Consider the following 27,842-nt stretch of genomic DNA (forward strand, 5'->3'; position numbering starts at 1 on the left):
GTGTGGCGTACGGGATGTGGGTTCGGTGTGTGTATGGGTGTGTGCAGCTCTACGGCTGTGCGGCTTGTGTGCCTTGGGCGCGGGTCCGGTCTGAACACGGCAGCAGCATCAGCAGGAGCAGCATCAGCCACTTTGTCCAATTTTCAAACGGTCACTTTTTGGAAACGAATTTTCCTCGCCGTAACCCCGAACCTCTCGGAACTCGCATCCCAAACCCCTGCTGAACCGCCCTTAGCGACGTTGTTCGCGCGGCGGCAATGATTCTAGGCCATGAAATCGACATCCGCATTTTAGAATCCACTCAAGCGCCGGGGGAAGAAACTCTCAGTCGGTATCTGCATCTTAAAGGCCAGGCTTTGATTTTGATTTAATCAGTGGATACCATTTGAATGGCAGTACTTAGACTACAATCACCTGGACAATTAATGGGATAATTGATTTAGTGGTTTGTCACCACAAAAATGTACTTATTTCCTCAAGTGTTCTTGATTAGTATCTTAATTTAATGGAGGTAAATGAATTTATGATTTAAAATAATGAAGAAACTCAGGGAAAATATTTATTATATTATTAAAACATAAATACTGACAAAGCATAAATCACTTTTTATTTCCATTGAAACATAAATATAAATAATATTAAAATAACTTTTCTATTACGCAAACTTGCAATTAACTTTCTTAAATTTTATTTCCCTTGCCAGACTAATTTATTTTTCAAATATATCTTATTTTTATCCCTCAGTGGTCTGCTTGATCATATCCTCCTTTTTCAGATTGAGGCGAGTATCCTTGAGCAGCGAACTCTTGACAAGCTCATATTTCTTCTGGGACTCCTCATGAGTCAGGGTCAGGCGCTGTTGAACCATTCTTTTATTGAGCTCCAGGTCCTTTGACTGTTGCACCAGCCGCTTGTAGTCATAGTTGTTGAATTGATTTTCGAATTTGTTGAGGAAACGATTCAGGGACTTTGACTCCGAGGTGAGCTGTTAAACAAATGTGAAAGTGAGTTTAAATTAAGATTCAAAAGATTCTGAAACTTACATCTTCGTAGTGACGCTGCAGGTTATTCAAAAGGCTGACGAATCGCGACTTGAGGTCATTCAGGCAGGCATTGTAGGCATACAGAGATTGTTCAGGGGTTAGTTCGTCCTGGTAGGGCACCAGATAGGGAGCCAGGAAATCGGCAGGCTTACTAGCAATTTCTTTCTTGAGTTCCTCTTCCTCTTCGAACTGTTAATATTACATATTAGTAAGTAAATATATAACAGAGTAAATCCTTACCTGTTTCATCCTTATGGCCCTGGCTGCCCCATTTCGCAGCGGATCAAATATAGTGAACTTCAACTTGGGCTCACTCTTTTCAGACCTACGCACATCAAAGATATTGTTGATGTCGTCAACGATTTTCTCAAAGTTCTTTCTCAGTTGATCCTCGTAGCTAAGTTGATCGCGTAAGAGTCGGTAGAGCTCGAGATTACTGCGAGTGGGATCTAAGGGATTCGCCTTAGGGTAGATTTATCTATAAGAACAGGTGTGAAAAAATCGAAAAGAATTCCTATACCTTGTATATCTTGGTTAGTTTCTCATCATAAACCAGCTCCTGACCATAATCCGGTCTTGGTGGCTTAGTGAACTCCACCGTGGTGGCGGTGAGGGCCCCAAAGGTATAATGGAACTTTAGGATAATTTTATTCTGTTGGAAGAGAAACGTGCGCGTGGCTATATCTGTGGCTCCTATATCATCGGCATTGCCTTTGTGGAATTTTTCAATGACTTTCTGTAGGAATTTATTATTTAATTAAAATGTATATCCAAATATTTGTTGCTATTATTACTTTTATTTTATTTCCAGTTGTAAAATGGAATTCCTTGTACCAACACTTGTCCATGCGACCCTTGTAGTGGAGAACGAGTGACTGGGTCTCGACCACCATTAGGTCCAAGGAATCTATCCTGGAGCCCGAATAGAAATACACTTTACGCTGCTGTGAGGAGTCCGAAAAGTACTCCATAGCTGGAAAATATATATATTAATATCGGGTATATATGCTTTAAATCTCAAGGGCTTACATTTCAAACTGTCGTTGCGGCCCTTGCCGAATATCTCCTCGAACTGATCCTTGGCGTACGTGTACTTGACATGGCGCATGAGGTCGGATCGGTTCTCATAGTACTCGTACCGGATCTTGGGATCCGTGCACTCGTCGTTGTTGTAGATGGTCAGTTGCTTCACCTTGCCATCCCGCTGGGAGTAAGGAGCAAAGCGCTCCTCGATTGCCCCCTTGTATTGGATCTTCTTTTCGCTTTTGGGAAAACGCTGCTCAAAGTCGGACAGCCCGATGTGGAGTCTTTCCACCCACTCGCAAATGCAGTCCAGGTGCTTCTCCTCGCCAATGTCGCGATCCTCCTCGGCAATATTCTCGTCAGAAGCCATCTTATAGGTGCGCATCTCGGGTGGCTCCCCGGGCAGCATGTGCTCCCAGTCGGCGGTCTCCCGGAGATCCCAGCGGAGATCGCCCACCCTCTGGTACTTCTGCTTGTTGACATAGTAGTTATACTGGTTCCAGACGCTGTCTATCAGGATGTACTGCTTGCAGCCCGACTCGCAGATAAATCCTGTCGAGGGCTCTATGAAGGTGGCCGAGGGTGGAGCCTCCACTACGTCCCCGTTCACGTCCACGTAGGTAGTCTTCGGCTTGATGCTCCAGGGGGCATTGTTTATGATCACCACCCAGGCATGACTGCGCCGATAATGGTGTCGGTCCACGGCCAGCAGCTCGAGATCCTTTCGGGAAATCCAAATGGATGGTTAATCCCCGGTTCACATGCACAAGTGCACATTATGTTTATTTTGCTCACTTACCTCCATTTTCTTTCGAATAATTTCATCCTGAATCCGCTTCTCTTCGGCCTCCTTTACCCTGTGAACCTCGGCGATATCCTCATCGAGATGACTCTGCAAGTCTGGTAATCCGCGTAGCTTGTACTTTTGTCCTGGCTTCTCGACCGGCTTCGACACCTCCTCCGCCTCCACCTCGACGATGGGATATGGATAGGGTATGGCCAGTTGGTCGTTGATCACGACCTCCTCGCGGGCTACTCCGGACACAACCATGGCGGGATGGCCAGCTCCAATCAGCATGCTGACCAGCAGGGTGGCCATTTCATAGGAGTTGCCCTTCCGGCGCCGCAACAAGGTGTCGGGGGAAATGAGGCGAGTGGGCTGGAAAATCACAAGCAAAATGCATATATTTATTATATTATTTATTTAATTTCAACGAAATAAATATATGGACATAAAGTATTCATTTTTTCTAAGGCCTAAGTTGCTTTATTAGTTTGTTAGTATAATCCTTTCATAGTAAGATAAATATAGCAATATTACTGCTTTTATATACAACAAGTATGTAGAGATAAATATATATATGTATAAGCCGGACTCAGGAACCAGCAAGGCAGTTTCCAGGAAATTTGGCACAAACTATTGCGCAGCACGAGACAAAAAGGAAATCTTTAACTACCTTTAGAACCGTTTACCTGCCCGTGGAAATTATATATGTAAGTATGTGTGCATGTATATGGCCCTGTAAACACAGCAGGAGTCAAAAATCGTGTAGGTTATATATTTTACAACCTTAGAAAAGTTATATCCGTTTGGGAACAGCGGGAATGTGTAAAAAAAAAGGGAAATAAACCTGTCGATCAGTTGGGATTTGGGTTTCGCGGTCATTGATAGGGCCTTGAAATTAATAGAAGTGAAGAATCTTTGAGATAATTTATTAAAAGATAAACAGTAACTTTTAGGAAAGAATGTCGAATAAATTATTGATTAGAGATTAGGTTTCTTAAGAGTCTTAAGAAGCGGAGGATTTAAACACCAAAATAAATCTTCATTTCTTAAATATAAACTTCGCAAAACTGTTAAGACAATATTTTAAAACTTTAACTTAACTACAAATAAAAGTACTGAAAACTAAGAAATGTAATGTAAATGTAAGAATGTACCAGAAATCCATAATCTAAAATCTGAAAAAAAAAACTATGTCAAAGATCTTTGATTGCAAGGACCTCTTCTAAGGTATTAACGATATGCCTTTATTTATTCTCGTTTGTTTTTGAACGCTCTTCGATTTGCGGATGTCATTCAGAGAGTGAGTCCCCGAACAATCAGCGGTCTGTTTTCGTTGCATCCTTCGGCCGAGGCCAGGACAGGCCCACTCCCATTTAATCCGCCTCGGGTATCCTTTGTCCCGATTGTTTACCTGCACATCTGCAACTGCCCCGTAGGTGGCTGCGTGACCCCGTGCCATTCATCTTCCCTCCGTTCCGCGAAGACTTAGGAGACAATCCTGCCAAACGGTATCCTGGAATTCTGTGCATGTGCGCTGTGCCCGGGATGAGCTGCATCCGAAACTGTGAAGCGTAACTAAGCGGCCATTAACGCGGGAAACGCTAGCAATTTTTGTAGGCCATCGTCCCCTACCCCCAAAATGTATGGTTTACTTCTTACGTTTGCTTGGCACAGCCTTCTGCACTCTGTGATTGCAACACAGGAAGCGAAAACAGTAGATATATATTCAAATTTGTAATGCTTTTGTATTATATTTAAGCTCACATTTAATTTGTTAAGAGTTTTAAGAACACTCTGAATGAATTCTGTCCTATACATTCTAATGTTTTTCCTTACAAAGCCACCTTGAAAACCATCAGATAACCCCTCATTTTTGCCACCAAAATAGCACAGTCATCCATGGCAAAATCGATTACAAGTTAATATATTTTTCAAAAACCGAGGTTTGAGAATTTTACTTAATTAAAAGTCAATATAGTTTTGAAAAGTGCAATTTAGTGAATGGAAAATCCCGCCAAATCAAAGAGTTTTGAGCAACCCAGCAACCTATAACTAAACAGGATTTTAGCGATTTTTCGTGGAGGGTCCCCCCGGGTCCTGCACCTTTCCTTTTCCACCCTGGGCATGACATACGCCCCGTTGCTTCCAAGAAGGCCATTAAAATGCAAAATCGCCGTGTGAAGCCATAAGAATCACAATGGGTACGAGGCGAGGCGCAGTCATCGGTGGAGTTCGAGGTCAAACAAGGCACACACATCGATTAGTCAGCGAAAAACCAGTCAGTCAGTCAGTCAGCAAGCGGCGTCTAATTGAATTCGATGCAAACGGCAGTACCTGGCCCAGGCACTGCAGTCGAGAGGACTCCTCACTGTTCCAGCTCTCTTCCAGCTCTGAGCCCGGCAGCTATGCCCGCTTTCCTGGCCCGCTATCACTGCGGTCGCGCGTAATAAGAAACGCTTCAAGGTTATTCGAACGTGTTAAATTGGGATCGGGATCGGGAATGGATGGCATGGATGGCAGGCCCAGTAGTCGCAACAATGGAGGAGCGAACATGACGAAACAAAGGGACGAATGCACAGCGAGAATGGAGCAGCAACGGGCGCCCGGTTGCTCGAACAGGGGCCTTAAGCTCGAATTACAGCCACTGCTGTGAGGCAGAATCAGTTGAGATGATGGACTTGAGAAATACCTAGTAGTTGAGTTTTATAAAGAGAAGATGAAAGTGTTTAGGAAATCTTTAAAAAATATAATAAAAAAATGGGAAAAAGTTATAAATGCCTCCTTAAATATAATATATTTAATTTTTAAAACTAAGAAGTCTTCGGATATTATTCATAATTATTGGTTATATGAAATATATTCTAAAAAACCCAAATTATAAATATATTTAAATTTTTATTATATTATATTATATTTCTATAATATATTTTCTATATTCTAAGCCGGATTTATACATTATATGCAGAATATTATGATCTTTTCGTGGTATTAAGATCTAGCTACAGGAAAATCTTCTTAAAGAAATCATTACCTTAAACCTTTCTAATACTTTTCAATACATTATTCATTTTAAATTCAGCTAATCAATATCCTTGAGTGCATATATACCCTCCCAACCTGAAAGACTTACAGGGTACAAAAACGACAACGTCCGTCCGAAGGGAAGAAGCACACAAAAAAAGCGAGAAAAAAAACTGCGCCAAAAGCGGCGAAAAATTGCGAAAAAGGGTGGCGCGTAACAGAGTCGTCTGCCGAGACAGAATCACTTTCAGTTGCCACCCTGCTGAATGGCTGCCACCGCTCGCGGGTCACAACTCAAAACAATGCGGCTCAAGACGGGGTTGGCAGACAGGACACGGGACACAGGACACGACAATGCAGTGCCACACACACGCACACACACACACACATGGCACCACCCACTCCCGCATCCCTTCGTTAGACTAACCTGGGGCAAAGGACGACTCGCTGGGGAGGCGGCAGCGGCAGCGGCACAGCCACATCGCTTATCGGGATGCATAATGAGCCACCGCTGCCGTCTTTTCATGAGAGCGCTGAAACAAAGCGGTGAAATTCAGCGCGGTTCCTTGAGCCAAGCTAAGACCTTTGCGGTCGATGGGCGTCCTGCGTCATCCAGCGCGTTGCCGTCTTCCTGGAGAGGAAGTCCCAGGCCGGGCCTTTTGCTGGGGCCGCCGCATGTGTAAGTTTTTAAATGAGCACACACGATGAAAATCAGCGACTTAACCCCTTTATGATAATGTACTGCACGGAAGTGTTATTGTCCTGGGGACAAAAGGACACACGGCGGCGTCGACACACTAGCGGCCGTAATACGCGCCCCCATCATCTTTTCCCCATCGCCATTGCCATTGCCTTCAGCATCATCCACACCTCCTCCTTGGACTAATCTTGGCCAAAGCAAGACCCAAACCCAACCCCACCGAGGCCAAGATGAAACCCGCTCACTATTTGCGCGGTGGTTGTACGTACGTGGATGTGTCTATAGCGCCATTCACCATGCCGGGATTTTATTATTTGCTGGGCTTCCGCGACCCGGGTCCCCGGGCACATAAAAGTCCCGGCCAATAGACGCTCTTAAAAACGGCCAAGATTAAGATATAAACACGCGAAATTAAGACATTTGATTCCCCCAGAACAGTCAGTCAAAGCCCGTGGCTCGTGGCCCGTGCCCATGCTGGAGCCTAATGGTTTGGGTCGCTGTATAGTTGGGACGGAAGACCATCATCATCATGACTTCAACTACACATCCCAGCAGGAGTTATGCTTAGTAGTTAGGAATATAGGCCACGCCATATTAGCCCAGTTTATTTGGCGGTTTAAAGCCCCGTGAAAACTAGGCAACTGAAAACTTAAAGTGTCCTGGTTGTGGAATTTCTGAGCAGGAAATTAAATCATTTCCTCTTTCGTTGAGAAGTTCAAATATAAGAAAATATATATTTCTAAATATTGGATATATTGCCAGACTGTTCTTCAATAAGTTAATGGGTCAAAAAGTTAGCGATTATATAAGGAGGTTAAGAAATTAAATTTGTTAATGAAGAGTATTCTGAAGACATACACCTATAAATACAATAATGTAATATTTCTCTTATATGTACATGTTTCTTTTTAACCTTGGAATTTTTAATAACCTCCCGTATCCCCCACAGAATATTAATTACTAATATCTCTTATTTGTTACTTTACTTGATGTCCTTATTAAAATATTAGCATTTTCCATTCCAAGACTTGTAAAAATTCCTTTAACATCCTCCCTTAAATAACATATCCTCACACATATCTTCTCCCGAGGCATTAAATTTCGAGTCCTGCTGTTGTGGGCCATTCTTATTCAATATCGCGCCGTCTGAGCTAAAACGAGTATGTATTCGATGACGATGATGATGGTTTTAAACTCCGCCGTTGTCTTTAGGATACAGACCCGTACAGCCGGTGGACACAGGCCAGCCAAGTGGGTGGGGGAAACACATAACCAGGAGCTGGGGCTGGAGCACCCACCGCCTGAATGCGGCATCCTAACGACGGCGCACAACTTACAATCACAGATTCGATCCAAGTCACATGGCGTTGCCCACAGCGAGGATAAATGCGACGGACACACGACGTCGCTAAGAACGGACGCGGAATGGGATGAGATGCGAGGCGGCGGACGGACAGGGGTCTGGGCAGGGTGATGAGAGGGGGGGCCGCGGGTATCGAGTGATGTGACGGGGGTCGCGAATCCAGACAGATGCGGACACTGATGCGAGGACTCGGACACAAAGTCGATGTGTGTTTGGTTTTGGTCTGCTTTTGAGCAAAGGAAAACGCCACTCCATCGCGGACAAGGCGAGTAAGTGGAGCCGACGACGACGAGTCCTGCAGTCGACAATGGTCGTGGATAGAAGCTAGATGGGGCACTGAGCGAAATTTATGAGAATCTTGACAAGAGAAACCTTTGGAACCTAAACGAAACTCGTGTTATGAGTTAATAAACGGTGAAACTAAGGCAGAATCTCCTTTAATTTCTTATTTCTGATTAAAATTCAAATAAAACTTAAGTAAATAAATATATAAATATAAATTTCTGTTACTAAATGGTTTTATTTTCTTAAGTGAAATATTTTCTTTGTGTGCAGATGGCCGTCGCTCGATGTCCGCGGCAATGGCCGTGTCAGCGACAGCGAAATTGGCGTCTAGTTTATTGTAGCCACGAAGGCTGTTGGCCATCGTTGGAGCACCTTTGGCGGTGGGTGGGACGGTAGGACGCAGGATGCCAGGATGTAGACATGGTGGGCGATGGTTTGGGTATAGCCAGGAGAGATGGAGATTGGAGGATGCGGATGTTCTGCGACTTAAACCGAGCATGGCATGGTAAACAGCAGCCGCGGGCAGCCGGAGGTGTATGAGGAGGTGCAGAAGGGCAGCCCCAACGTCATCAGTGTTCGCCTGTTTGACCATATATGGCCAAGTCCTGCGTCTGGACGTGGACGCGGACGTGAAGACTCGCCGCCAGTTTTCCGTCAGGGAGACGCTTTTCTTTGTGAAAGGGTTGCAACCAGGAGGAGCACAGTTTGGGGGCCCCTTGGCTGGGCATTGCCAGTGCCAGTTCGAGTCCCTGTGCCTCTGCCTGTGCCTGTGCCAGTGGCACTTGGCCCGATCTCGAGTGAATTGCTCTCCAGCCGAAGGAAATCGATATGCGCATAGTCGGCGGGGAATGGCGAAAGACGAGTATCTGGAAGAAATCTTGTCGCAGCGACACTTTTTTTCCCAATCCACCGGGTGTCAAATTGATTTTGTACTTTGTTGCTAAGCAAAATATTGAACGAAATTAAGATTTAGGGTATTATTAATATAAATGTAGAAAATCCGATTTAAATTTGATGCTTTTTTTGCTAAGTTAGAGTCGATTTTAGATTCAAGGCTATGATCCTGTGGCAAACTTCAAGGGTATGCAAACTTCGGCTTTCTTGTATATTCTTTAAATTATAATCCTAAATCGTATATGTATTTCAGAGTATCCTAGAGTATCCTACAGTTTCCTAGACATCCATATTACCATATAAAACTCAATATTTTTTAAGGGCATTCAATTGGCGCAGTAAAGTAGCAAATCCCTTTCCCATTTTATTTTCGCTAAAAACACCGTCAGTCTGTCCGTTCTGCCTTTTGTCATCGAAGTCGAAAGACGACAACGTCCGCAATTGCAAAACTGACCAAGCAACACGACACGCTATATTCTATATCGTTGCAACTCCGCGACTCTGTGCACTCAACCGGAAGCGACAGCGTTTTCATCCCCCCGAGAAAAGGAACTGAACATAGCCGCCGTTTCGGTATCGTATTTGGTTTCCTTTCCCTATATGCGACGACACTCCGACCTCACCTCTCCCCAAAACTGTAAACTCTTGCTAAAATCACCGAAAGATGAAAGCTTGTTTTAGCTGTTGTTAAATAAGAAAATATTAAAGGATCAAAGGACTCTTTTTTATTACTAGAGCAAGTTATATCTTTTGAGCTGAAAAGATGTGCGAAATTTGGTGACATATGTAAGTCACATAGATAGTTACGCCTTTCGATTCTGACTATTATATTCCCAGAAGATTATGCTCTGGACATCTGGCATTCAGAATCTAGTTTGATGGGTCAATTATTTTTCTGATTTTTTTTTATATTTGCTACATTTACTGAAATATACCTACTTCCTTAAGCTATAATGTAATTTAGATTTCCAAATATTGGGGAAATTGGTTAATGGAATATCTCTTAATTTCTAAGTATAAAACTTTTTTAACTACAAATTCAAATGAATTTAATAAATACAAATAATTTAGGTACTTTAAGATTCATTTACTTAGCAGTAGCCCATATTATCCTGTCAATAAATGTGTTCTGGCCTATTTGGAGCATTCATTAGACGTGGACCCTTTTTGGGCAGCCACTCAACACGTGCATAAAATCGCGTTTTATCGCTTTTCGTCGCCGTCACATCCTTTTCCTTTTCTCTAGGTCCTCGCATTGCTCAGCGAGACGAGTGAACGGCAAAGGACATCACTCTTGAGTTTACAGCGTCAGCGCATATCGCCATCATTTAACCGCATTGTGACGTCTATACCTCGTGGTACTTGTTGAGAAAGGGTTTATATAATTTACAAAAAGTTTACTAGCTAGGTAAGACTTAAATAAACAATTTATACTTTTTAGTCCTACTAATTCTTGCCACTATAACCAAACTAATAATTTCTGAAAGAATAAAATTTAAAGTAAATATTTGTATAGTTGAAATGTTAACTTTGGGTACTTCCTAGTCGAGTTTATACCTTTGAGAGATTATTTTTTCACTTTTTATGCTGCAGTGCAGGGAATGTCGAACACGTTTTGAGAAAAGACGCAAAAGAAAGCCTACTTGAAGTGGTGGCGTGAGTTCACACGAATGAATAAACGCGGCGAGGAAATGCTAGTTAACATGTAACATTTCAATTGATTTGTTTGCCCCTGCTCCGCCGTCAATTTGGCAGTAAAGTAGCATTCTTAACGGTTCACAGGACCTCAAGTTTCCAAGGCAAATATTTGTGCAGTTTTCCGGTTATAATAAAAGCTTTGTGGCTTCCTATTTTTTAGGAGAATTTTTATTCAAAATGGAAATATTAAAACATTTTTAAAACCTTTTATAATTCTTTTTAAGGATTTTACATGTAAAAACCTCATTAAATATGCCTCAGATCCCTTAAAATCATCACTTATGCAAAAATCTAGAACCAATCTATTTAATACTTAATTTATGCTTCCCCAACATTAGTTTTCCTAATTAGATGCCTGAGAAATAAGATCCATTTTTTATTTCCTAAACTTTTTTTAGCAGAAAAGTCAAGTTTTTAAAAAGTAGCTACCTCGTTTTCCATTGATACGACGAAAATTTAACTGGCTAGACACTGACACGTGGTATAAAAATAAAATAAAAATAATTACTTGTACGAACTGAGAAAATAACAGAAAGCGCAAAAGCCAGACAAACTTTTTCCTTGACTCTTGTGAACCCTTTTTGGTTTTAAAACAAGAAAAAGTAAAAGAATGCAGAAGAAAGGCAAAGAGAAAAAACTGTGCCAAACAAATTGTGTGATTATTTTTTTTGTAAGAGTGCTAAAGTGAAATCGAAGTTGAGGGGCTTGTCATTTTAAGGTCAAAATTGGGTAGAGTATTCAATAGAGAAGTCTATAAACCTTTTAGGAAATATATATATTATATTTATGTTATTTAAAACATCTTTAAAATAAATACTTTAGTATTTAAATCTATTCTTTTCAATAAAATCTAATTATTTATATATTTTGAAACCTATTCAAAAAACTCTTGGTAAAGAAACTCTATAGATTTCATAATCATGGCAGCTACGGCTGAGAGCCTTGCCTTCAGGATGTGGTTGTTTGGGATGCAGGACCTCTTGGCATCTTAAAATTTGCAAACCCTGTTGTAGCGGCAACCAAAAATCCGTTGCTTTTGTGTGTCCAGCTGCTCCACACTTACATATTTTCGCCGCATAAGCATATATACATATACATCCATATATATGTATATATATCGGCATTTATATATGCTGCCGTATGAGTATAAACAAATATGGCCGGTGGTGTGTGTGTGTGTGTGTGTGTGTAGTGCAAGTGCGATGCAAGTGTACATGACTGCTTTCGGACCTATAGCAATTAGCAACTGATTGAACCCGTACATAAGCCCGTATCTAACGTCGTCCATCTTAGGTGCAAAGAATATCTTAACAAAGCTCTGCTGCTCGGGCCCAGCCAATACATAAGATGGTCCAAGGATACGGGAAAAAGTGCATGTGTCTGCGTTATTTGCATGTGGCTCGCACTCGACTGATTCTCTTGCCAGGATACGAAAGGATACGAAACGAAAGGAGGTGCTCTGAGCGTGTGTGTGTGTGAATTTCTTGCTCCTCCACTTGCTTGCAGCATATAGTTTAATTTTGAAAAGGATTCGTCTGCCGCTGCTAGAGCTCTGGCTGTGGCACTGGCCAAAAAGGACATCCCGCTCGCACTTGCCGAGCCGGCTCCTGGGGACTCTCTTCTCTCGCTTCCTCAGCTGGACATGGCCGATAGTCCGTAAGTGGCCAGTAGTTGATGGTCGAAAATGCTGCGTCTGGTCGTCCTGTCCTGGTCGTCCCGGCTCCTCTTGCCTCTTCAATTGTTTCAATTTCCCTGCTTGCTGGAAAATCCAGAGACCAAGGAGACCGACCAGGCGAAGGATACGAAGGAGACCAAGGCGGCCATCGGCCAGCGGCCTGCATTTGGCTTAGATTGGAAGGACAAATTCCAGCCTGGCCGTTTGCCTTCTTCTTACGCGGCATCCTGCCACACACACACACAGACACTCACACTGGACCAGGTACAGCCATAGCTAGAGCAGAGTCCTGCTGACAAAAGAGCCCGGACGAAAGGGGTGGAGGCGCATTAAAACAAAGGAGCTACGAGCTCGAATATGCAAATCATAGGAACATAGCAGCGACAGCAATGGCACAAAATAGAAGACCACTGCAGGCCCAGGACGAAGGACAGCAGGGCGTAGGGACAAGGGTGCCGCAGAGGATGAGGGTGAGGCGAGCACTAGGACGAACTAGGTCCAAACAACTTGCGAGAGCTGCGGTTTTGTCTGCTCAAATCGCCTTAGCTTAGACAAAACTGCAGATAATGGATAAGGAGGCAGGCGGACTCTAGGTAGCAACCAAAGAACTGCTAGTCCGAGTCCGAGTCCGACTCCGAGCCAGAGTGTGAGCATGTGTAGGAGAGTACAAGTATCTGGCAGGACCGCCCAGGTCAGCACGAGTTGCGGACAACGGATTAGGTTGTCTCCATGCTATGATGCCCCTGGTCCGAAATGCCATCCCAAATGTATCTGGAAAATGTGAAATCAGGTGGATTCGAACTTGTATGTTATCTGAAGGATTTTGTTTGCAATGGAACAGTATATTCTATATTCTATATTCCATATGGTAATGGATGGTTTTCTATACTGCAGGTGAGCCTGCAGTTTTATCTATAAATTGCAAGCTGAAAGTTACCTTAAGACGGTTGGTTTTTGGTAAATTTGATTGGGAATAAAATAATATATTTTGTATATAATATTCATATCATCATCATAGAAGGGGAAGGGAATTAGCCTTTCTGTTATTATTCTTTAACACAAAGTCCGACAAGATTTTATCAAGATTTTTGTATATACATAATTTCATTTGTTTTTTTAATTAAAAATAATATTAAAAATGGTAGAACCTAAGGTAAAAGCGAATTGTTTAAAACTGTAATTTCATAGTAAGTACATTTTAATAGTTGATTTTAAATTAGTCGATGATTTTTCAGGACCATGTGGCCTTAATTATTACAAATGGGCATCTATTTAAAATTAGTTTGCATATTTTTTAGAAATCTTTGGAATACAATTGCTTCTAGTTTGGGTTGATTTTTTGTTCTATATAATCTAATAATCTAATTAATTTAACTCTAAAAATTGTCAATTATCTCTGAAAGACCATCCTTAAATGTCAATTCAGATAACAATCTGAAATCGCATTGCAGACAACAAGCAACTTAACAGATAGAATTCTAAGCGTTAATAAATGATCGATGGATTGATTGATATAGGGATAATTCTAGGCGACGGGGGCTAGCTGCAAGCGCAAGTGCGTATCCAAGGATGTGTTCCGAGTAGATCCCAGTGTATATGTGGCAAGGATAACTCACACACACACACAGGCATATACACCATATAGAAAACTCGTGTACACACATTTATCTTTTTGAAGGCAAACTGAAAATTTTGTTTTAGGAACAGTTAGACAAAGACAATGTGAGAGGATGCAGATTGGTGGCCAGTGGGCGGTGGGTGGCCAGTCGGTGGGTGCTGAAAATCAAACGCACACGTCTTCGAGCATATGTACACACACAGCTACTAGCGCACACACATACACTTGCTTAGGGAAAGGACGGACGATACACACACATTCGGGCAACAATCGGGGGTGACCAGTGGTCCACTGGCCAGCCAGCCCAGTGCGCCTTCATCTTTCAATTCACGCGAAAATTTCCTTCGCCACCCAGAGGTGTGACACGGAGGGTTGTGGGTGGATGGGTGGGTGGTGGTGTGGATATGAAGGGAGAGAAGGTTGGCAGGACATGGCAGGACCACGACGACGACGACGGTGACAACGACGACGCGGGTTGGAGAAAGTGAATTGAGTTTAGTCGAGGACGACGAATTCGTAATTGTACACACACACGCAGCGACATTAAGGCAACGGATGGGGTGGCGTAGGGTGGTGGTGTGTAGTGTGTAGTGGGCAGTGGACAGGATCCAGAAGGATGCTGGCAAGGAGCCGCTGCAGATATGAGAGAAAGTCCGGCGGCCAAAGAGAGAACGAACGAAAATGGAAAATGTTGCCTTGCTTGGACAATGGACAATCGGTCGGTTGTCGGTCGGACGGGTTGGGTTCGCAGGACGCAAGGACGAGGCGGAGAGGGGGGTTGGTTTGGTTAGCCGATGAAAATCTGAAGTATATATACCCGCACACACATACAGTATCATAAAGCAACAACTCTAAATTTTCGCAGCAGCAAAATTTACGCTAAAGATGCTGATGTGCCTGCGGATGCTAAGAAGAATGTGCGTCTGTGTGGGTAGCGTGTTGCCAAAGTGCGTGAGTGTGTGATGCCAGGACATCGTGTATGTCCTGTGTGTGTCCGTGTATGTGTGTGTGCGGTGAAATGAAGCGACCCGGGCAGGCTGCTTGGCTTTTTAGTGGCAAGGATATGTTTCTTGCCAATGCGGCCCCATGCCGGCCATCTGTAGTCGTCGTGGTCGTCCTGGCCGTAGTCCTGTGTTATTGTTGCTCCTTGTTGTGTATACGCCTCTGCTACACCAATACTATGCCACACACGCACACACATAACCATGTGCCTCTGTGCGTGTGCGTTTTGGACATGGCTTCAAAAACCTTTCTTAGCGATTTCCCGAAAGGCAGCAGCACTGGCGACACTGCTGCTGTCTTTTTCGTTGTCCTTGCTGTTGTTGTTGCTGTTATGGTCAGTGGCCGCCGCCTCCTTTGGCAGGACACAATGGCTCTGTGAATATGTGCGGCCTCTGCGCAAATATTTTGCATAGCAACTACAATGTCTACGACCTCAAATGCCTATGCGTGTACATATTATATAAGATCATAATCTCTGCGATATCCTGCGATGGTGCAAATACTTGCCAGTATTTGGTACTCTCTCCATATGGACTCTTGAGAAATTATTCAAATATAATTTTGTAGCAACAATTTGGGAGAATATCTTTGAGGAGATACAAGGTGAAAATAATTTTTGAGGTTTTGTTATATCGCAATATTTTCCTAAATTTATTTGTGAAAAATAATAATAAATAATTCACTGGGAAAGACTGTACGACAAAATTTTATATTAAGGTTGCAGAATAATAAGTAATAATAAAAGTCTTCAGAAAAAAATGTTTTCGATTATCTTGAAAAATCTCTTATTATTAGGAACTTAATTTTTTACTCAACCTAGGAATTTTTGTGTAATGAAAAATATAGTAATGTATTGAAAAGTATTCAATATATTTCGAAAGCTTAATACATCCAAAAACTCTAATAATGTAAGCTGTTCAAATTTTAAGCAATTTCTTAGCTTCTTGAAAAAATGTTCAACGCAAATCCACAATTTTAAATAGGTTAACAAACCACAGCAGAAAAATTCACTTATAACAAAGAAAAACAACCACTTTAATTATTATTTTCTGTTCCGATCGAGAGCCCGTTGTGGAATTCCAGTTTCCTTCGGCGATCGCCTGTCACGCTCCAGCGAAAAGAGCGAAGGCGAAATGCAAAATCCGCTCTGTGGGACGACGGATTCGCCTCATTTTGAGAAGATGAGAGCGTGGGGTGTGGGAGAGAAAATGCCTCCCCCTTTCCCACGAATCCTGGCTTCGGGTCCGAAACCCGAACACGATTTTTGCTCTCTTTGCCACTCTTTGGTTTTCGCAGCTGTTCTCTGCGAACGGGTGCGAAAGAGAGGCGAGCGGACGTAAACAGTGATGAAGGCGTGTATCAAAACAAAGCGAGAAAAACTCTGGCCGCAATAAAAGCAGCAACAACTGCAGCACATGACAGCGGGAAAACTAACAGAATTATCAGCGCCGATAAAGAAAACCCCCTGCAGGGAAAATTAGCCAAGGTTTTCTGAGCCTGGGTCCCAAGGATTTCGTTACCCGGAGATACCTATTTCAGGACCTCCTTTGGCACTATTTTGCACTCGAAAAACGTGAATATCTTGGCTAAATGCACACAAATGAGGGCTGAGGTTACAGTAAGACGGGTACACTGAGCAAAATATTAAAGAATATACTGCCACAACTAAAATTTTAAAAGTTAATAACAAAATGAGAGATTTTGTGGAATGTTTTTCAAATATTATTACCTTTATTGATTTTAAAAAAATCTTATTATCTTTAAAATAGTAATGACTCTAATATGTTTCGTCTTCATTTATGAAATAAACTAACTAAAAGTAATTTTTAATCAAAAAATGCGCTCAAACCTTTCACCTTTACCTCTAATTCACATTAAATTTTTTGTCAGTGTGCTCACACACACACGTGGGCGCGCGAAAGGAGGCCGAAAAGGATGTTGTGCGTCTCTCGAAGGCAAAAAGCCTACACGAGAATTGCGTCGTCTTCGTTGCACACCACCGCGCTCCTCTGTGTGCCAGTGTGTGCGTCGGTGTATGTAATGGCCGTGTGTGAGTGGACACTGGCCTGTGGTTGGGCCAAAATGCGAAAATGCGAAAATGCCAAAGCCAGAAGCAGAGGCCCAAGCGAAGGCAAAGCGAGAGGACTTCTTCGCCGCCTCGGACGTCTTGGCCGTTATTAATCATTGTACATTTGGCTGTCACCGAAAAAGGCCGCGAATTCGGCAGCAACAGCCGTTGCGAGAGAGCGAGCGAGAGAGAGACAGAGAGCACGAGAGAGGGAATAAGGAATAGCCAAGGAGCAAGTGAGAGAGCGAGTCGTCACGCACACACACCTACGGCCACGTAAATCGAAGCGAAAAAGAAACAAAAACGACAACTACAACTACACTTACGGACTGACCAGCGCACACACACACGTTGAACCACCACTCAGCCGCACGCGTGTGAGTGAGACCGAGAGACGAAACGCCGCTTTTCGTGGACGTGCGACTTTAAATTCGTCGCCGTGCGGAAATTCGCCGCGCTAAAATCAAAATTCACTCAAGTCCGCCGCGGTAGTTTGTCGCCGCACTTTAGCCGCTCAGGTTCGTTCACGTCACAATATCCTTCGACGAGCGCGAGAGAGAGGTCGCATCAGCGAACGCACCGCACCGCACCGTATGCCGCATGTCCTTTCGCTGAAATTCGCACGCCGCAGCGGTAAACATTCGCGCACAAAGTGTTTGATTGTCCTTGTCACCCCCCCAAACAATAACAATAACCGCCTTCCATGTGAACTTGATAAAGTAAATTAATCATCGCAGGACGAAAACGCTGAATAAACGTTAAAAGCTGTGCTTTCTAACCAAAACAAAAAGATAAACAATCTTCAAATCTCCCGCCTTCGTTGGAGGGCTCATATCACATTTCTCCCCGGAAGTTCCAAAAAAAGGTTAGTATAGTGAAGGAAATCGCCATAAAAGTGTTTTATTGCGCAATTTATTGGAAGTTTTTTTTTTTAATTTGAATTTGAAAAGTGCCCGCTGTTAATATTGTCATAAATTTGTGAAGTCAGTAACATATTCTTAAAGGATAATTGTGTTTTCTATGACGAAAATTAGTCTTATGCGGAAATGAATATTCATAAAATTGATTATTGAAATAAAAAGTTTTAGTGCCATTTATCGGTTGATTAAAACCGAGATGGGAATCATAATAGACAAATTTATGATTCCCTTCTCGGTTTTATCCCTCGAAAGGAGTTCTAATGGTGTGTAAATTTATGCCCAGAATGTTTGTTTTTAGATCCTTAATTGTTCTAAACAAAAAATAAAAAAAAGATTCCGTAAACTGTGATGAAATAAGATACATAAAACACATCGAATTGCAAAGCCGATCGTAATGGCTATATTGCTTTTGTAAATTTTTATAAATGTAAAACTATAATTTAAAATGTATTAAAAAATTAGCCGAATTTCAATACATAAATATTCAAGAAAAGCATTCACATCATGATCAGAGTTTATAGTCGATAATAGTTAAACCTCCTTGCATTGAAATCTATTACCAATATTTAAATCTTGTTCTAAGCTCTTTATTTATCGTGATATGTTTGACTTATATCTACAAATCGAAATTATTAGCCACATCTTTTAGTTTTTTTTTTATATACCCATCAAAAAATGTATGAATTTTTTATAAATTTATTCCTAAAGTATATTTAAAAAGATTCAACAGATGTAAAGTTCAGTTACTTAATAAATACTCGTTTAGAAGCTGCTTTGCCGTATATCGTAGGATACTTTGCACGTCTTAAGGAACTAAAATATTATTATTGAGGTGTTCCAGTAAAACCAAAAAACAAAATATAAATTAGAAAGAATATATGCATTTAGAAAACAGGATTAAACTGATATTAATTAGTATTGTTAAAGATTTTTCGCAAAGAAAATAAATCACAAGAAACACAAATGGTTTCCTAAGCGCCTTGAAGTAGGCAACGATTTAGGCACTTTATTTTGTTCAAAATATTTAAACCCTAAATGATGAATTATTAATTTAAAACTTGAAACAGTTTGATTCAAAAAGTTATATAAATTAATTTTTTAAATCATGCTTAAATATTTCGAGAATTTAGGCTTTTAATACAATTTCTTATGAGATAAATAATTGAATTCCACAAAAGTTTAAGAAACCATAGGGAGAAAAATTAGTATTATCCTAAAGAATTATGAGAAGTCTACAGATTTAGTTTAAAAACAACTTCTTTTTTTTTAAATGCACTGCGTATAGAAAACACATTTAAAAACTGTAATTTAACTATATAAAATGTCAATAAAATATATATTAAATTGGAATCACATACACGGCCACTCAATAGCAAGCTAGGAGTCCTTAAACGAATAGCTAAACAGTAAAGCTCGTTCCAGTGCGATAATCTGGCATAACATTAATCGAGTTAATCCAAAACAAACACACAATAAAAAGGTGCAATGCCGCCGCTTAAGGCCACATATATCATTGGTTCCAACAGGTCCAAACTTACAGCAGACACATGTACTATATATATAAATGTACATACTTATCTTGGGTGTGAGAATCGTCCCAGACAGTCAGACACATAGAGAAACACTCTCAAGCCGAGGCAACTTTTTCTTTTATCTACGGAATTCTTATTTTTATTTGTTGCCTCTTATTGTGTTTTATTTCTTTTTACATTAACACAAGCGAATGGAGCTATCAAACGCTTGCACATATTAGTGCTAGTTTCAGTCGTTGACCTCCATTCGCCAGACTTCCCAGCTTTCAGCTCCCCTCCGGATGTCCTTGCCGCATGCAGCATGTCCCTGCCCCTGCCCCTGCCCCTGCTCCTGTGTGTCTGTGAGCGAGTTCAATACGAAGCCAAAGAAACGAAAAAATAGTAAATACAATAAAATTATAATTGTATATAGGAAAATCAGAAGCTCTTAGCACACAGGCTCACCAGCACTCACACACTAGGAGATGGCCAGACGGTTGGCCATTCCATTACAGCCGTACATACGTTTGTCCTGTGAGTGAGTGTCCTGCGAGTATACATGTGTGTGTTTGTGCACAGCAGACACAGACAGAGCCAGACCCAGACCCCCCTTTCACACACACACACACTGACAAACTTGGTGTAATTCTTTTATATTTATTTCTTTCATCTTTTTCTGTTGTTACTAGATTTTTTTACACACTTCTCACTGTCCCAGTTCGGTTCGTGAAAAGTTTAATGGCGAGCCGGCCAGGACAAGGACGGCAGGCAGCACGGCAGGACGGAAAGGACCTTCCCTGTGCCGGCGAAAGCGAAAGTACAAATTCTTTTCCGACTGCTGCTGAATGGCCAAAGACCTTGTAATTTTTATACAGCTGTAAAAGTTTTATTCGATATGTGTTTGGGTGCAGGTTAAGGGGGGTGTTTAGGGTCCTGCGAGAGTCCTGGGTAGGGCCAGGGCAGTGCTGGCCAGTCTGAGGAGTGGGCGCAATCCCATGCACCATCGTCGACACAGTTATTTGCTGCTCTATTGGTTATGAGCATCCCTGTTATTCTGGGGGGACTTAGGTGTTGTGTGTGTTTTGGGTGTGATAGTGGGTGTGAGTGGGTAGGAGGCCAGCACCTGCAGAAGTGTGCATTAAACCACAAGTAGAATTAGGTGTCGGGCCAGGTCAATAATAATAGTTCGGCCAATCAATGGGCCTAATCATTCAACTAGGTATTAATGGGGCTAATCAATTGTGTGCTTGATTTTCTCTTCTCGTTCTTGTTTTTCGATTATTATGTTTTCCAATGCTAACGTGTTGAGTGTTTATATTTATTTACTGTTTATTAATTGTTCTTAATTACATATTTCCTTGGTTTTTATAATTTAATTGTGATATTTTAAGGTGTTTAGTAATCTTATTACTGATTCTTAAACATTTCTTAAACTGATAGTTAACGAATTTCTGTTTTATTTCAGTTTGATGCTAAAATTTCACTTAATTTATATTATGAATTTTTAACAATCAAAAATTAAAAATGCAAATATTATTCTTTAAATTAAATAATTTTAATATAAAATAGAGAAAAATGATTATCGAAAGGTTGTAGAGTTATCATTTTAATTTAAAAATATTTATATTATAACATTAAAAGACTTTAATCTTCAAGTTAGAGAATAATATCTTCAATTAATGATACCTTAAATCTTAAATTTCTTTTTAGTTAATTTATAAATTATCTCCCCTTATAAAACCTTTAAACCTCATGACTTAAGTACAAATATTCACCCATTCTCAAACATAAGTGATATTATCTTGAACCCAACTCGAATATTTTAAATAATCTTAACCGCACAACAATGCATAAGATGATTTTGGCCCCTTGCCAATGGCTTATACCGATTCCCCTGCTTAAGTTTATACCAAAATCCAACCCAGGAAGCTAAGTCCCAAGACCAGAATCCCCCAATTAATAGCTGGCAACGTGTAAAGTCCAGTTCAAGTGGCTGCGAAACCTGCCAAGACGGCATTTCGATGGATGTCCAAACGAAAGACTCCACCAGTTTGGCTACCTGCTGCTCTCTCTCTCTTGATTCCCCTCAAAACTCTCTTAGCGCACCGAAAGGGGCCTCTCTTCCTCAGTCTTAGTCTATTCTCTCATATAGTCAGTCTCCTTGTATATTTGAATGCCACATATATATACGAATATATATATATATGTATATCTGTACATATAGAGGAGGAAAGAAATCATGTGTCAGTCATGCGCAAAACGTGTTTTTCATTTTAAAATTGCACCACGGGGCGAGCTCTTTTGCATGTCTCACTTTCTGGCGAGATGGAGGCGGAGCATATTGTTGTTCGCTCAGGTTCTATCTTGGCAACGCACTTGGCCGGGCCAGAAGAAGACTTGAGTTTGGCCAAAAAGACGCTGCACCTGCTCCGGTTGTTGCTACAGTTTTTGGGAAGTGGCAGGAAGGAAGGAGGGCCAGGGATTGGAGTGAGGCCAAGGCGCAACAGGCGATGGCCGTTGCGATTGAGGGATGTTCGCTCTGAGCTGCAGTGAAACAGGTAAACAAGTTATAAATTCTGTGGGGAGTGCTCGGGAGCACTTCGGGAGACTCCTGCCGAATGTCCTGCTCGTCCTGTTGCTTATTCGTGGCTCGCGTTGCGCGCTGCATTTTGGAGCAGGCGCGTCGCGGCGCGAAGTCAACGCACCAATTAGCATATTCCATTGTCTCCCCGTGTATACACACACCGACACAGCGATATTTTTGGCATGTCCTTCGTGCGCAAAGAGGCGAAAGGGGGCGTGCCGCAGCTCATTTGCCTGCAGAGAGCGGAGCGGATGAAATTGTCATCTCAGCAGGCAGGAGAAGCTGCTGTGTACCTATATATATACGTATATATTCAGGACAGCGTACACCTACACTCATACGTATACGCAATATAGCGCATACGTACGGGTGTGCGGTTTATTTACACCGCCCGCGACTTGTCTGTAAAACTTTAAAGCGCGCGCTGCGATTTTATTGGAGCCCCGTGCGAAAATGCGAAACAGCACCCCGTTAACACCCCTGGCACCCGTAGCACCCCCTGACAACACCCAACCCCGAAACACCGGGGGCAGACAAGTACATGGACGCGCATTCGCCAGGCGACGAGCACATAGCGATATATATGTGCTGGCCGAACGGCGAATGGGAACGCACTGTATGCGATAGGCGATAGGCGATATGCCAAGTGTGTCACGGTAATTAATTAAGACTTCTCTCCTCTGCTCTCCCCGCTATCCTTTCAGGCGCCAAGCTGTTCGACAACGGCCTCAAGTTGGATATTTCCAGCTACCCCCACATGAACATCCGCATGGGCACCAAGGGCAAGCGGCCCCTGCGGAGCCTGACGCCCCGCGACAAGATCCATGCCATCCAGCGCATCCACGATGGCGAGTCCAAGGCCTCGGTGGCCCGGGATATCGGTGTGCCGGAGTCCACGCTGCGCGGGTGGTGCAAGAACGAGGATAAGCTGCGCTTCATGTCCCGCCAGTCCAGTGCCGACAAACTCTGCGCCGACTCCATGGCGGACAAGCTGGACGTGTCCGGTGGGGGTCCGCTGGGACCCATGGGACCTCTGGGCCCGCCCGAGAAGCGCCAGCGCCTGGACGCGGGCGCTTTGCCCCTGAACTTCTCCAACAAGCTGAAGTTTGACGAGCTGGCTGGCTTCAAGCGATCGCCTCTCAATGGCCTGGACTACAGTACAAACAAGAACCTGACGGAGCTGAGCTACAACGGTCTGCCCGTGGACTATGTGGCCTTCAATGGGGTCAAGAACAAGGTGTTCGGGGCTGATATCAACCGACCCGGCGCTGCCGCCGATCCCTCCCTGAACGCCATCAGTCCGCTCTCGAGCCTGACGCATCTCTCGGGGCTGACGGGCATCCAGCAGAGTCCCCTGGCGATCAGCTTCAATGAACTGACCAACAACCTCAACCTGCTGGCACAGCTCAATCCCGGGCTGGCGGCCATGTCGGGGCTGAGCAGTTTCCCACCCCGAAACTCCAATCCCAATCCCAATGCCAATCAAAACCCCAATGCCAATCCCAAGACGCCCCTGCAGGTGCAGAGTCCCAGAAGCGATAGTGGAGATCGAGCTCCATCGGGTTTATCGGTGAAGAACTGGGCCAAGCAGAAGCCACCCGGGGATGCGGGCAGTCTCAATCTGAGCATCAAGAAGGAGGTGAAGACGGGCGACATCAAGAGTCCCAGCGGACCGATTGCACCCCCGCAGATGATGACGCTCTCCAACCTGGCCGAGGATCCCTTGCTCTACTGGCTCAAGTCGCAGCAGACGATGCTGGGCCTGAACCATCTGTATCCGCCCACGATTCCTCTGGGCGTGACCAGTCCCCCGATCCGCTCTTCCACGCCCCAGCACATGAGCCAGCAGCAGCCAGGCCAGACGCCGCCTATACCCTCTGCTCCGCTGACACCATCGTCCACGCCATCGGGCAGCCTGGATGAGAAGAATGCGGCGTGGTACAACTGGTGCAAAGCCTTCGGAGCCAGCCTGCACACCCTGAATCCCAATGCCGCGACCCTGGCCGCCCTCCAGGCCAACTCCCTGCAACAGCAGGCGGCCAATGCGGCAGCCGCCGAAGCAGGAGGCAGCGGCGACCCGTCCAACATCCTATACTCCCATCTCACCAAAGAGACTGAGACGCCATCGGTGCGCAGCCTGTCCTCCAACGAGCCGAATGCCGAGGCCGATGAGGCCACAGAAACCGATCTCGAAGGCGAAGTGGAGACCGAGGCGGAGACGGAGGGCGCGGGAAAGCCAGAGGATCTATCGGCGGCCGGCAAAGTGATGACGCCCTCGCAAAGTCCCGTGGCCAACTCTCCGCAAGGCAACAGTAGTCCAAGGACCAACAACCTAGAAGAACCACAAAATGATCCACAGAGTGACTGCAAGAAGATTCTAGATAATATGCTGTTTAAGATAGGAGCACCGCTGAACCCGGAACCGGAAGCGGGTTGCGAGTCCGAGGGCAGCTTCAATGACACGCACACGAACAATAACGATGTCAGCGCCAGCAATAACAACAACAATAACAATTCCAACAAGACGGACGAGGAGGAGAAGGCCAGATATCTGCAGGAGTGCAGCGGAGATGACGACGAAGATGTGGAGGCCATACGGCACGGCGAAAAGTTCCTGCAGTGGCTGGAGAATTGCAGCAATCCCCGGGTGACTGCAGTGCAACTGATGCAGTTACGATTCCTGATCGCCGCCATAAAGTCGGGAAACGAGATGGCTCCCGTTCCTGTTCCCACACCCAACGCTGTGGCCGTGTCCTGCGAACCGGACAATGCCGAGGACACCACCGGTGAGCTGGAGGAGAGCAGCAGCCGGGGCAAAAGCCGCCGCCGGAAATAGGAAAAGCCAAAGTTGGCGCCCACGGAGCCAGCCACGGATACGAATACAAATACGAATGACTCGAGCCAGCCGGCGCTCCTGGGGGGCCCGGCTGGAGGATCTAGCCAGGTGCTGGACCCCGCATCCCGGTGCCATGTGTATGCGCCAGCCGTCTACCAATCGTCGGCCACGTTACTAAGCTCCCTGTTCTTCCCCCCCTACGAATTTGTACATTGTGACCTCGACGACGACCCGACTGACGACGACTGCCAGATCACGGGCGAGTACCAGCAGTACGACGAACTGAGCTCCAGCTCCAGCTAGACTAGGACCTGGACTCGGACTGCTCCTCCGAATTTACGCGTATCTCCTCTTCCTCCTCCTCCCAGCTGTGAACCTATCGAGCCAGAGTTGGATTCGGGCGCTTAACTACTTTCAGTCTTTTTCGATTCAATTCCATTGTATTAATATTAATTAATCGTACGGGTTAACATAAGTGTATATATCGAAGAATCTCTCCTTGTAGCTATTGTGCATTAACATTGTCAGTTCGCCCCCGATTCCTGTGTTCTGTCCCCATGCATTCTAGAGAAATGTTATAGCCTTTATTTTATTTGTTACGCCCCATTTCGACCTTTGAACCTGCAACAAGGCGCTGGCAAAGTGCATTTGATATCAAGCGTTTTTAAATTTCGTATTATGATAAATGCAAATGTAATAAGAATGTGCTCAAAAGAATTTTCTTAATTCGAAATTAATGCGATATTTAAATAAAGACATTTACAAATTTAAATGTAATTTTAAATACATGTTCAATAAACAAATAATTAGATAATTTTTATGAAACTCTTAAAATTGCACACGACTTTGTTTTTATTTATAGTTGGGGGAAGCTGGAAATTATAGGTAAAGTAAGTATTATTGAAAGGTAAACATTTTAAAAACAAATACTGAGGTAGGTACATTTGAAATTTTACCTTTAAAAATGCTCATAAAATTATATATGGTATATAAATCTGAACTAAAAGAACCTTTTATATGAAATTATTAATATTTTCATAAGAGATATTTATACCCTTGAAATTAATTTATTTTTGGCTTAGTTATAATAGATTAAAATTTGGTCCTTTGTTCTAAATACAAATTGGAAGTACTTCCTTTCTTGTTTTATTTAAAATAACATTTCAAAGTTAAAACTTCCAACTCTAACTTATCAAAATATGAAACAATCACACTTGTTAGCTTTATAAGTGGAGTGAGCATATCTGCCTTAATTGTTTATAAACTTTTTGTTTTGCATCCCCCTGTGTTCCTTTGTGCAATTTACTAAAAACTAGCTTCACCGTTTCCAAGACAACACTAACAAATTTTGGAAGAATTTGAAGCGGAACCTCATCTATCTATATTTAATAGGAAAACGAGTAAGGAAAGTATGAAATAATCGACTATATATACACAATACACTGGTTCCAAACAGCGAAATAAATGTTATTATAAACAACTCACAAGATATATGCAATTTAAAAATAATATTGTTTTGTTTGTGGGTAGAAATTACCTCTAGTGTTACAGAAAAACATGAATTCGTAGTTAAACCATTTTACAAACATAATTTGTAAACTATAAATTAGAATAAATAAACTACAAGCACACTTACCAGGTTAATTTGATCCTCCAATGGCTCATATTCAATGAAATCGGCCACAAATGTGGCTATTTTCTCCACACTCGATATAAGTTCCGGGTAAATAAATGCTGTTGGTCTTATAGTAGTACACACAAATTTCTGCAAATCAACAGAAAATCTCCTCAAATAACTATACAAAATAGATCCAGGAATAAACCCACCTGAACTCTGCACTCATTGGGCAATGCCAGGACCATGGCTCGTTTTTTAGGATACGAGAGAACCAATTGCTTGCGGAAATTCTCGGCGTAGAGCAGGAGCAGCCGCTCCTTGGGGGAGAGCGTGTAGTACGACGGAGGATAGCATTGCGGACTGTTTTCAAACTCTTCGATTGTTTCCGGAAACGACAAGTCGATCTTGCCGATATTCAATGCCGGCTCACCCTCAGATAGACTAAAGTCGCCTTCTGTGTATTCACCCATTTCCTCCTCGTAATATCCCTCCTCTTCATCATCATAGATATCAGACTCGGTATGGCGCTTCGCCTCGTCGATTTCCTTGAACTTGGCCAAGTGACGGGACGGGTCTATGGTGCTTTCCACCTTCTTGTACTTATTGAACAATATTTTCGGCATCTTGGCGGCTGTTGTCTATTGATGGTTACAATAATAAACAAGAAATTATGTTGCTATAACAGCGGTGTGCATGGAAAATATACAGGCAGGTGTGACAGAAATTCAAATGTAAGTGTTGCCAGGTAAATATACTCTTCTCATATTTATACTTGAACAGTTTAACAAAAACAGAAATTATTATTATCATAAATTCCAGTTAGAGCACAGAGCTAAGAGTATCTAAATATATATTTTTAATGACTCCTATAACTCAGCCACACCTAACTATGCAGAAATATGCGCAATTAATCTTTTATGCATATTAAACACCTGAGGATCATAAGTATTAAAAGGCGAAAGCAATCAAATAATTAGGGTAATTATTAAGTAAGAGTAAAGGTCGCCTAGAGGATTAAAATAATTATTTTTTGTTTAATTCCTTTAGTTTTCTTAATAAGAAAATTGTTTGCGGGAGTTGAACTTGCATCTAAAAAAGGTAAAACATTTAAGCTTGATTAATACAATGGTAGTGAGACGTAATTGAGACCTTTTATAACCCAATTTTCTTTTCCCTCCGCTTTGGGTAAGCTTTTT

The 27,842-nt window shown here is 42.8% G+C and overlaps 2 protein-coding genes across 2 annotated transcripts; one reads left to right on the forward strand and one right to left on the reverse strand.

Moving 5' to 3' along the window:
* Positions 1-671: 671 nt before the first annotated feature.
* Positions 672-27,386, reverse strand: lobo (lost boys). Its single transcript, XM_017165207.2, has 9 exons — positions 26,856-27,386; positions 26,665-26,793; positions 2,866-3,225; positions 2,073-2,787; positions 1,838-2,016; positions 1,564-1,779; positions 1,284-1,505; positions 1,044-1,232; positions 672-985 (listed from the first exon to the last, which is right to left on the reverse strand). The coding sequence occupies exons 1-9, from the start codon at positions 27,267-27,269 to the stop codon at positions 734-736; spliced, it is 2,676 nt and encodes an 891-aa protein (XP_017020696.1). The 5' UTR covers positions 27,270-27,386; the 3' UTR covers positions 672-733.
* Positions 17,900-25,660, forward strand: dan (protein distal antenna). The gene is made up of 2 exons (XM_017165209.2): positions 17,900-18,042; positions 22,897-25,660. Exon 2 carries the CDS (start codon positions 22,950-22,952, stop codon positions 25,026-25,028), a length of 2,079 nt encoding a protein of 692 aa, XP_017020698.2. The 5' UTR covers positions 17,900-18,042; positions 22,897-22,949; the 3' UTR covers positions 25,029-25,660.
* Positions 27,387-27,842: the final 456 nt, after the last annotated feature.

Source organism: Drosophila kikkawai, chromosome 3R (assembly GCF_030179895.1).
Source record: "Drosophila kikkawai strain 14028-0561.14 chromosome 3R, DkikHiC1v2, whole genome shotgun sequence".
NCBI lineage: Eukaryota > Metazoa > Arthropoda > Insecta > Diptera > Drosophilidae > Drosophila > Drosophila kikkawai.

What these genes read in the sequence shown, in the direction of transcription:
- lobo (XM_017165207.2), bottom strand. Translation starts at nt 27,269, where the DNA reads ATGCCGAAAATATTGTTCAATAAGTACAAGAAGGTGGAAAGCACCATA. An exon ending in CAACTGGAAATAAAATAAAA is followed by an intron (nt 1,780 to 1,837) that starts GTAATAATAGCA and finishes AAATTCCTACAG; the next exon opens with AAAGTCATTGAAAAATTCCA. An exon ending in TGCAGCGTCACTACGAAGAT is followed by an intron (nt 986 to 1,043) that starts GTAAGTTTCAGA and finishes TTTGTTTAACAG; the next exon opens with CTCACCTCGGAGTCAAAGTC.
- dan (XM_017165209.2), top strand. Translation starts at nt 22,950, where the DNA reads ATGAACATCCGCATGGGCACCAAGGGCAAGCGGCCCCTGCGGAGCCTG.